This window comes from Podarcis pityusensis, assembly GCF_964106645.2.
Source record: "Podarcis pityusensis genome assembly, chromosome: 16".
Lineage (NCBI taxonomy): Eukaryota > Metazoa > Chordata > Lepidosauria > Squamata > Lacertidae > Podarcis > Podarcis pityusensis.
In genome coordinates, this window is record NC_138041.1 from 10,815,803 (window position 1) to 10,827,067 (window position 11,265).

At 53.5% G+C, this 11,265-nt stretch overlaps 1 protein-coding gene across 1 annotated transcript; it reads left to right on the plus strand.

The window, feature by feature from the left end:
* The first annotated feature begins 1,520 nt into the window (after positions 1 to 1,520).
* Positions 1,521 to 10,650, plus strand: TMEM151A (transmembrane protein 151A). Its single transcript, XM_080984710.1, has 2 exons — positions 1,521 to 1,983; positions 9,170 to 10,650. The coding sequence occupies exons 1-2, from the start codon at positions 1,891 to 1,893 to the stop codon at positions 10,529 to 10,531; spliced, it is 1,455 nt and encodes a 484-aa protein (XP_080840836.1). The 5' UTR covers positions 1,521 to 1,890; the 3' UTR covers positions 10,532 to 10,650.
* The last annotated feature ends 615 nt before the right edge of the window (positions 10,651 to 11,265 follow it).

The window sequence follows — 11,265 nt, forward strand, 5'->3', positions numbered from 1 at the left end:
AACTGTAGTTTACCTCCCACAGAGCTACAATTCCCAGAACACTTCACAAACTACAGTTCTCAGGATTCTTGTGGGGACGTCGATTTAAACCTATGGTGTGTACATCCTCGAAACTCATTGTGCCTTGAGGAGGCAAAAGACTGTTTTAGGGCAACACAGCTAGAATAGAGAAACATCTAGGTCACAGATGGACTCCAGCCCTCAACAACCTGACCATTGGCTATGGCTGGGGCTGATGGGGGTTGGAGTCAGGCAGCAGCTGGAGGCTCCCCAGCTTTCCCATCCCTGTTTTCTAGTTTCGACATCACTTGGATCTGATCCACACATATTATATATACATCAACTGATGTCTCCAGGGGCTTGGTAAGTGCCAGGAAGCTGAGATTGCAATCCTATGACCTCCTTGCTTAGGAATAAGGTCCATTAGCCTCAGAAGGGCTGACTGCCAACTCCTGCGGAGGCTGGTGCAGAAGGCATTGGGCAGAAGGCAGGGAGGCTAACAGTAGGTGGCGCCAGAGAAATGGTAGGCAGAGCCAAGTCATTCTAGTTTTGTCCCCATCCTCCTCCTTCTTTTTGCTGAGTTCTACAAGGAGCAACACTGAAACTTAGGGGGAGGGAAATGACAGGCAGGGCCACCCCCCACAGCTGGATGTAAGTAAGAAGGCAGGCAGGAGGGAGCTGACTCAAGGTGGATTGAGGTTGGGGGAGCAGGGCTCCACTAACTTGGATTGCTTTCTAAAGATTATCAAACAAATTCATTGGTATCAATGGCTAGTACAGTGCTACCCCGGGTTAAGTACTTAATTCGTTCTGGAGGTCCGTTCTTAACCTGAAACGGTTCTTAACCTGAAGCACCACTTTAGCTAATGGTGCCTGCTGCTGCTGCTGCCTCGCCGCCGGAGCACGATTTCTGTTCTCAACCTGAAGCAAAGTTCTTAACCTGAAGCACTATTTATGTGTTAGAGGAGTCTGTAACCTGAAGCGTATGTAACCTGAGGTACCACTGTAACCAGGATGGCCGCGCTGTGCTCTGAATAGGAGCTGCTGGGATCTGCAACAGGGGAGAGTTCCCTTTTAGTCAAATCCCGCTTGCTGGTTTTCCACAGGCACCTGGTTCGCCACTGTGAGAACAGGTAAAAGGTAAGGGTAAAGGGACCCCTGACCATTAGGTCCAGTCGTGACCGACTTGGGTTGCGGCGCTCGTCATGCTGGACTAAATGGGGTCTGATGGTTTATTTTGTTCGCATCCCTGTGCGCCTCCAGGGGTGAAGTCCAACCACTGCGTTAGCAGCCCTGAAGTGACCACCCCGGGGCTTAAGCCTGGGCAGTTGTGTCTGGAGGTCCTGGGCTGCCCAGATGACAAGAAGACCACCCGCCTCTCGGCCTCACCAAAAAGGACCACCGTATAACGCCAAGGTGCATAGAACTGCGAAACGTCTGCAGGACTCCTCTTAAAGCAAAAGCAAGGCGCCTTCCGAAGTGACGTGAACATAAGATAGGAGAGGAGGAGCAGGAAGAGATGGAGGATTGGGGCGAAGCGGCTGGAGAGCTCCGGGAGGCACTGAGGCGGAGGCCGCGTGTGGCCCCTGGCTGGGGCCTCGGGCGGGGGTGGCCCAGCGCGGGGAAGGCGGCCCTGGCTCGGTGCGGGCTCCCTTCCAGCCGCTAGGAGGAGGGCGGAGCCGGAGCTGAGCGCGCGGGCGGCGAGCGGAGAGCCCGGGGAAGGTGCGCGCCAGGCAGGCAGGCAGGCAAGCAAGCAGGCGAGGCGGCCGTCTCCATGCCCCGCTGCAGAGACTGGGCGAGTCGGCGCCGCTCCTGCCTCGGGGCCGCGGAGCCCCTCGCCCGCCCCTAACATGCGGCCGGGGCGCCTGCTGGCGGCGCCACGCGTGAACCATGCCAGGCTTGGCAGAAGAAGAGGGGGCGCAGCAGCCGGGGGCGGGGGAGCTCCCCACGCTCACCCCCGCGGGGGGACCCCCTCGGGAAGAGGTAAGGCCGGATAGCCCCCGAAGCCCAGAGCCAGAGACAGGCGCGCTTTGCGCTGCGCCCTGGGCGCACCGATTTGGAGACCCCGGGGGGCTTCTTCAAACTCCGGGAAAAGCGGGGTGGGGCAGGTGGTCGAGACTCCTGGATCGGGGCCCGCTTCTCCGAGCTTCGGCCCACTAATCCCCCACCCCCACCCCCGATGGTGGGCGAGGCTGCGTGGGGGTGGGTGTTTTGGGTGGTGGTGGGGAAAGGGAGACAACGGTGGTTTTGCTGCAGGGAACACGTGCTGCTTTGTGTCTTATTAATAGCCAGACGGGGGTTAAAAATAAACGGGGATGGGGGGGAGCGGGTAGAGGGGACGGCGCAAGCAGGGCTTCATTTGTCCCATCATCACCATAGGAGACCCCCCCCCATTCCTCGCCCCCCCCCCCACCCTCAGCAGCATCGCTGGGATTTTTTTTGCCGCGTTGTGATTTGGAGTTGTGTATTGTGCGCGTCCAGAAAGGGGTGACGGTGGCGGGATTTCGCGGGGGATTCCGAGCTCGGGGATGGAGGAAGGGAGAGAAATCGGTTAGAGCTAGAGGAAGCCTTTATGGATCTGCAAAGAAAGGGGTGTGTGTTTTGCTACCGGCGTTGGGAGAGGGGGTAGTGGCGGGTGGGGTGGGGGGAAACGTCCGCCCGCACGAAGTTCTGCATTGCACCAGAAGCAGGCAACGTCCTTCTCTCCGCTTTGCTGCTCGCTCTCTCTCTCTCTTTTTTCCTGCTGGTGGCAGCGACTCCTGATGGGGATGATGGAGGGATTGTCTCTGAAGAAAGGGGAGTTGTCGGGGGTGGGAGACAAAGCGAGCAGGCAAGGGAACGAGGGAGGGGTGGTGGCTTGGTGGGTTTTTTTAATGTGAGGGGCGTCCGATGGCGAGGGGGGGAGAATCCTGCCACCAAGCCTGGCAGGTGGAAGAGAAATAACGAAAAAAGGGGGAGGAAAGGCTGTATTTTTGGAGATGATTGCGCACCGTTGGGAGTTGATGATGGTGCAACCTTTCCACCATTTCTCTCCTAAGCCTGCAGAAAAAGCTGGTGTTAGGTGTCTTGTGGCAAGAGGAGAGAGATAATTGGGAACAGTTTCTCCTTTAGCTGATCGGAGAAAATTCAGATTTATCTGGAGGACAAACCTGCCCCGCTTCCTTCCTCCATTCCAAAGCTCCCCAGATCAATATCCCCATGCACGCACACGTATTTATTGTTTGTTTACTTACAGGAGGGGTTTATACCCCGCCCTTTTGCAAAAAAAAGGGCTTTCTGACAGCGGCTTGCAAAAGTCATTCAGAGACGATCCCTGCCCTCAAGCTTTTTAATCTGAAGAGACATGACACACAAGGAAAAAGGAATGGGGAGGGAGGAGGATAAAGCAAGCTTAAACACAAGTGCACAAGTAACATGTTTTAAAACGCAGTTGAGAGCCCTAGCTGGTGCAAGTAGCATTTCTGGGTTTCTTGGCCTTGATAAACAGTGCCCGCCCGGTCGGATCCAGGAGCGGAACTGATGACAACATCCAGGCCAGGAGGACAAGGTAGCTCCTGCAGTACAGCCTGAAACTTGGTGGCTGCGAGAATCCACACAGAAGCGAGCTTATCGGAGTCACCCACTGCCCTCATCAACAACAGAGGCAATATTTAAAGTACAGGGAGCTGAAATGGGAAGGAGAATGTTTTTGGTGAGACTTCTAATGGATTTGCTCATAGAACATAATAAGAGCCTGCTGGATCAGGCCAATAGCCCATCTAGTCCAGCGTCCTGTTCCTCGCAGTGGTCAACCAGATGTCTCGAGTCTGCAAGCCGGACCTTAATTGCAACAGCATCTCTTCCTGCTTATGATTCTCATCATCTGGCATTCAGAGGCCCCATCTGCACTTCAGGCAATATCACACCGCTTTAAACAGTCCTGGCATCCCCCAAAGAATCCTGGGAAGTGAAGTTTGTTAAGGGTGATGACAGTTGTTCGGACACCTCTATTCCCCTCACAGAGCTGCAGTTCCCAGAGTTCCCTGGAAAGAAGGATATATTGTATAACCTCGCTTGGAACTGCAATTGTTAACAGATGCCCCTGTTCCTCACAGAACCAAATTCCCAGAGTGAATTAATGGTCAGTTCATCTGCCCAGGGTGCTATGGGAATTGTGGCTCTGTGAAGAGGAATGGGGGAGTCTCTTAACAGTCTCTTAAAGGATTGGCTGCTAAGTCACTCTGGGAATTGTAGCTGTGCACAAGGAACATGGGTCTCCAAACAGCGCTCAGCACCCTTAGCAAACTGCAGTTCCCAAGATTAAGTCCGGACAATTGAAAGTGACGGGATATTGCTAGCCTTCTAGCCTCCGACCCTTCACCTTACATCTTTCAAGGTCCTTCATGGTCCCACTTCCTGAGCTGCCTCTTTCCTGTCTGCCAATTCCAGGGCCCTTCACCCCCCATATCAGCCTGATCCTGCCAAGTGATGGCACCAACTATTTTCCCTGCCTGTGCTGAGATGACAGTTCTGAGCCCCAGTAGAATATAAGGCAAAGCCCATTCCGCTACATTGGCCCAGTGGATCCTCCTGTCTGGTATGGGGTGGTCCGGTGGCCCTTTGGATCTTGTTAGACTCTAACTCCCACCAGCCCCAGCCAGCATGGCCGATGGTCAGGAATGATGGGAGTTGGAGTCCAGCATTATCTGAAGCAGGGTTTCCCAAACATGGGTCTCCAGCTGTTGTTGGACTACAACTCCCATCATCCCTAGCTAGCAGGACCAATGGTCAGGGATGATGGGAGCTGTAGTTCAAAAACAGCGGGAGACCCAAGTTTGGGAAACACTGCCCTTCCTGCTCTGATCTATAATGACAGTGAAGGCTAGGCGTTAGTCCCGCTAAGTAGGAAGGGGGTCTTGATAGCTTCTCTCCTCCAGGAGGCAGTGATGGCCGCCATCTTGGATGGCCACTGTGAGAACAGGATGCTGGTCTAGATAGGCCACTGGACTGATCCAGCAGGCTCTCTTTCTGCTGGTGTCTTGATGGGCGAAGCCAAGGATCGCTAACATTTTGTGCCCAGTGGGCACATTCTGAATTTTGAGAGGGTGTGGCGTGTGTGTGTGGGTGTGTGGCATAACACAAAATGGCTGCCACAGGGAGCACAACATAACACGAACTTGGAGAGACGGCCTCCTCTGGCAACCTTACGTTCCCTGCGGGATGTCAGCAGCGTCCTGCTGGCCCTGATTGTGAAGATCACACAATATTGATTACACACACGCAGGCCCTGGCGCTGCTTCTGCCTAACAGCAACAGGGAGCAGTCTTCAGCGCCAGGAGAAATATACAAGGCAGCTGCAATGCAATCTCACTTCACATATATCGCTTAGAAGGTTACCTGCACATTTTGCCACATTTTGTGCTTTCCAGGAGAGCTAGAGATTTTTAAAGAAAGAATGAAATGAAATGGAAGCTCTGAGCCTTTGGTGGTGCTGGGTTGGCGACTCCTGGGCTAAGCCCCCCCCCCCCCCAGCTTTCAGGGGCACCTGTATTTCAGTGCCGCAACATCCTTGTATCCTAGATCCCATGAGCTCTCAACTTGTTTTCTTCAGCATCTGTGGGGTAGTGCGGCCCTTTTCAGAGCTAGCTGCCTGTCCAGTTTGTGGGCCTGATTATTGATTCCTGCCCCCCCCCCCAGTCTGGTTTTAGTGTTTACATTCCTGTTTATACACTCGGCAGAACTGAGTGTGGGCTGAACCACATCGGGCTTTTGCTTGCAGGTGGTGGGAGGAGTTTTGCATGTTTAAATGTAATTCCACTAAAATAAAGCACATGTCACTGCATATAGAAATCTAGCAAGCCAAAGAGAAACTTAAGCGGAACGCTTTTCCATGACACTCTGGCTTTTTACATGCGGGGAGTTTGCTGTGTACTTTTCTTTAAAACAAAAACCAGTATAGAAATTATGGTGGTGATAATGATAAATCTCACTGGGAGAAAAGGTGCCTAGACATTCTGTTGTGGAGACCAAACCAAGGTTTAAGGTGCCATTTGGCGATTAGCTTATAGATCTGACTTTCTAACACGGCTCTGAGGAATGGGATTCTGGACTCCATAGGCTTTTTAGTTCAACCAAGCCGCAGTCCTCTTACGCTCTCATCGCGTGTTTTCCTTCCTCTTCTCTACCTCCTCTCTGAGTGCAGGACTGCAAATGGCCAAGCTCTTTCCTGATGCCTCTCCCCCCCCCCCCCCGGGACCACCCTAATAGCCATTTGCTCTTGGCACATTTCCCAGAAGCCTTTGCCAAAACCTTTGCATCCTGGGATGGGAAACCAGGGTGGGAGGATGTGGGCAGCGCTGGTCCGAGGCAGAACGACTGTTGGCACATAAACCCAGAGCATTGCTTCCCACAACAGAGGGCGCAGTTCGCGAGGGAGACGGGCCGACCGTAAACCTCGTTGAAAAGTTTTAAGCCAGGTGATCCACGTGCCAGGAGCATGGTTCGATCTGTGTCAGGAGGACAGTGACCACACACAAAATGAAAACACACCCCTGCTCGCCTAACCTGGAACCAGTGTAGTTGCAGTGACACCCAGGGGTGAGGGGTGGGGACAAGGACTGGACAGCAGTACAGTTTCTGTAGGTCCATAAGTTTGTTAGGGGCCAAATGGGGCCACGATGCTCAGGAGCAGTCTACCCCCAATGCTAAAGGGTTTCCAATGGAAGGAAGACATGCTGGTTTCCTAGAAACACCAACCTATTCACCACAAGAAGCAGGGTACTGGGTTAGACCCTTTGGGTGTCATGTAGCAACAGCGTTCTTCTTAATGTCCCTAAAAAGACTGCTCCCCTCCAGTGTTGGCTAAACAGCCTAAATCCAAGTCATGTGGTGTGTTCCTTGATGTGTCTAGTAGTTCTGAGAACGGCAACAGCAAGATGTGGCCAGGCCTGTCATTCATCATAGCTGCCAGGATGCAGGAAAGCAGGAGAAACTTGTTTCTCTTAACGATCAGATGGTTGGAATCCTGCCAGTATGCTTTTCCCCATATACTTCCCAGGCTGGTCTATTAGGGCAACAGGGGCAGTGCCCCATTAAACTCTGCCTGCCTTCTTTCTTCCAGCCAGTCTAGAGGGATGACTTTGCCTGTCCTCCTCCTCCTTAGTCTCAGTGTTGCCCCTTGGAGAACCCAGCAGGGAGGAGGACATAGCTGTCAACTTTTCCCTTTCCTTGTGAGGAATCCTATTTGGAATAAGGGAATTTCCCTTAAAAAAGGGAAACGTTGGCAGCTATGAAGGAGGAGGAGGAGGATGACGAGACATGGAAGAAGCTAGAATTCATTGGCTGTGCCTTTCACTGGCTCTCTGGCTCCCCCTACTGTTGGGCTCCCTGCCTTCCACCCTACCGATCCCAGTTGGCAACAGCAGGAGGACTAGCGACTTGCGTTATATATGCTGCTTTTAACAGAAGCTGGGCATTCAGGGACTGAGTCTGGAATATCTAGCTGTCAGGGAGCCAGCCAGCAATAAATCACATGAAGTATGTGAAGTTAACTCTTTATTAGCAGAAACAAGGCCTGCTCAGGGCAGCCGAGCCTAATGACCGCAGTAACTCTTCTTGGTTGGCCTTGCCCCTATGAGGCAGTTGCAGAGGCTGAAGATCTCTGCCTTCCCACAGCTGCCTAAATCTCCTCTGCGTCGTTCCCAAGCCATCTGATACTCAGCCTACTTGCCTGTCTCTGTTCCTTTCTCTTCATACGTCTTCTGGTCCTAGGAGTCGCCCCCATGGATCAGATGCAGAGAGGTCCCTGCTTCCCCACAGCCAGCTGAGTCTTCTTCTCTCTCCAGGGTTTCCCCCCAAGCAATCAGAAACTGCGCCTTTATGCCTGTCTTTCCTCTTCCTGGGGCGGAATGGGGTGTTGCAGCAGGAGTGGGAGACACCCGTGACTTTTTTTTTTTTAATTAGTTTTCAAAAATATACATTTATACAACACTCTCTGTTTCTGTTTGTAACAAAAAAGAAAATTATAGCAACTGAAGCAAAGATACTTCATATACCTCACAATACACATGAAACTACAATTTATGAAAAAGAACAAAAAGAAAAAATGAAGAAGAAAAAGTAGTTGAGGTTTTAAAAAGACTTCCAAACATTCTCATTGTACGTTATCTGTTAAATACACTTTTGCCGCACAGCTACTTATTTCTTCTGTTTTTTATCGTATTTCTATGTAAATTGTCAATTACATTTATATACTGCAAGGCTCAGTCTGAGTCTGCCAGGAGAATACCCTTTATACCCTTTCTCCATGGTTCTTCAAATATTAAATTTTTAATATTCTCCATTCCTTTTTGTTTTGTTTGGCCTCTAACTCTTCCCGTCACTTTTGCTCGCTGCAAGTATTCTACTCTTCACAAGCCTCACCCATCTCTGCTTCTTGGCCTCCCTCCTCTCCTGCTTCAGCTTCTGCCTCTGATTCTGGACTTCTCTCTGCCATAGTCTCTCCCCACTCACTAAACCCTGTTGCCTCTCCATCGTCCAACACCTCTTCCCCGCAGTCTTCTCCCTCTGTCCCACCACCATTCCCCAAGCTCTGAGCCTTCTCCCCTTGGTGGTTCCCCAGCTGCTGCTGCTGCTGGGTGTTATTATTATTAATAATAATAATTGAATTTATATACCGCCCTATACCCAGGGGGTCTCAGGGTGGTTCACAGAATAAAATCAATATATAAAACCACAAAATCCCTAATATAAATAAAAACAACAACATGATAGCCCCCCCCCCCAAAAACACATTTTAAAAGGGCATAGGATGTTAATCGGATCAACCAAAGGTCTGATTAAAAAGGAACATTTTTGCCTGGTGCCTAAAGGTATAATGAAGGCGAACTTCCTGAGGAGAGCATTCCACAGATGGGGAGCCACTGCAGAGAAGGCCCCGTTCTCGTGTTGCCACCCTCTGGTCCTCTCAAGGAGGGGGCACGCGAAGGAGGGCCTCAGAAGGTGATCTTGGGGTCCAGGTGGGTTCATATGGAAAGAGGCGGTCCTTGAGGTATTGGGGTTCCTCCACCATTTCTCTGCAGCCAGCTAGCCCACGACACTAACCTACCATTTTGTTTCTCTCTCTCTCTCTCTCTCTCTCTCTCTCTCTCTCTCTCTCTCTCCCTCTCTGTCTTTCTCTGTCTCTGAGCAGCAGCGCCCCCTCAAGCAATCTCTGAGCAGCTCCCTCTGCCGTGAGTCCCACTGGAAATGCCTGGTGCTGACGCTGCTGATGTACGGCTGCTTTGGCGTCATGGCCTGGTGCCGCCTCTCGACGGTGACGCGCCTGAACTATGTCGACTCCTACCGCGACGCCTCCCTGGTCTACCACGACAGCCCTTGCTCCAACGGCTACATCTACATCCCCCTGGCCTTCCTGGGGATGCTGTACGTGGTCTACCTAGTGGAGTGCTGGCACCGCTTTGCCAAGGGCCAGATGCAGTACCGCGTGGACACGGCCAGCGTCTACGAGAAGGTGCAGCGCATGCAGCAGGCCACGCCCTGCATCTGGTGGAAGGCCATCAGCTACCACTACATCCGCCGCACGCGGCAGGTCACCCGCTACCGCAATGGCGACGCCTACACCACCACGCAGGTCTACCACGAGCGCGTCAACACCCACGTGGCTGAGACTGAGTTCGACTACGCCGGCCACGGCGTCAAGGACGTCTCCAAGGAGCTGCTGGGCCTCTCAGATTACCCGGTCACCAAGCTGCGCTTCACCAAGTGCTTCAGCTTCGCCACGGGGGAAGCCGAGGCGGCCTACCTCACCCAGCGGGCCCGCTTCTTCGGCGAGAACGAAGGCCTGGACGACTACATGGAGGCCCGCGAGGGCATGCACCTCAAGAACGTGGACTTCAAGGAGCACATGATGGTCTTCCCCGACCCCGGGCGTCCCCCCTGGTACACCCGCCGGTGGGTCTTCTGGCTGGCCTCCTTCCTCCTCCTCTCCTGGCCCTTGCGGGTGCTGGCGGAGTACCGCACCGCCAACGTCCACTACCACGTGGAGAAACTCTTTGGGGCGGATGACGGGCCCAGCCCGCTGGACGCGGTGGGCGGCTACGTCCGGCGCATCTCCCGCGTCAACACGGTGGACATGACCGAGCTGGAGTGGCACATCCGCTCCAACCAGCAGCTGGTGCCCAGCTACTCGGAGGCCGTGCTGATGGACTCCACCGTGGTGGCCGGGGCGGCCTACCTGCGCAGCTGCCAGCGCTGCCGCCGGACTGTCAGCAGCAACTCCTTGCCCTCGCGCGGCACCCGGGCCCTCTACGCCCGGCTGCCCTTCAGCTGCAGCCGCTTCTCGCTGAGCGGAGCCCGGCGCTGCGGGGGAATCCTGCGCAGCCTGAGCGGCAGCCATGTGGGCAGCAGCATCGAGACGGAGCCCCTCGAGAGCCCCCCCTGCTACCAGGACGCGCTCTACTTCCCCGTGCTGATCGTGCACGGCGGGGAGGGCTGCCACCGCAACGGGCAGAGGCCCGGCCCGGCGGGGAGGGCCTCGGGGACTCCGCTGTGACCCCAGAGAGAGAGGAGCCCCACCGGGTGGGAAGATGAAATGGAATAGCAACCCAAAAGCCTCCGCCCTGGCTTGTTCCCTTATTACCTGAGTGCCCCTGCAAAAAACAAAACAAGAAATGGACTGTAGGTTCATTTGGTCCACCCATTTCCAACCTCCTCTAAGTTATCCAGGGGATGGGGAAACAAAGGACCCTTTTTGTGTGTGAGTGTGTGTGTGTGCACGCGCACGTGTATCCAAACGGAGCCAGTTGTGCAAAGGCTGGCTTGTTTTGCACAACCCTTTGCTTCAAAACAAAATGCCCTTTCTTCTTCTTTTTCTTAGAATGTGGTTGTTCAACAAGTTCTTTAAGAACAGAAGGAAGTGGGGGACGGGACACAGAGGAAGGGGTGTCTGGCTTTGAAGCAGGCAGTTTCTGGGGCTGAGGGAGAGAGGAAAGACCAAGAGCAACATGGGGTATGTGAACCCCTATGTTTGGGCTGCTTTAGAAGCCTTGACGTCACTTCTCCCCTTAAGTTTTGTTTTTTTACTCTGCACCACTGAGCCCCTCCATGACCACGAGGGCTAAGCATCACACTCAGGGTGTCGGGAGGCCTGCAGTTCTTTCTGGCATTGTAGTTACAGGAGACTGGCTGCTCCTGGCCTTTAGATGCATTAAAAGGGGGGGGGGGTTAGAGGATTCCCTTCTGAAGCCTGATTGGGAGTTGGGTGGCCCCATTTTTCATCGACTGAGG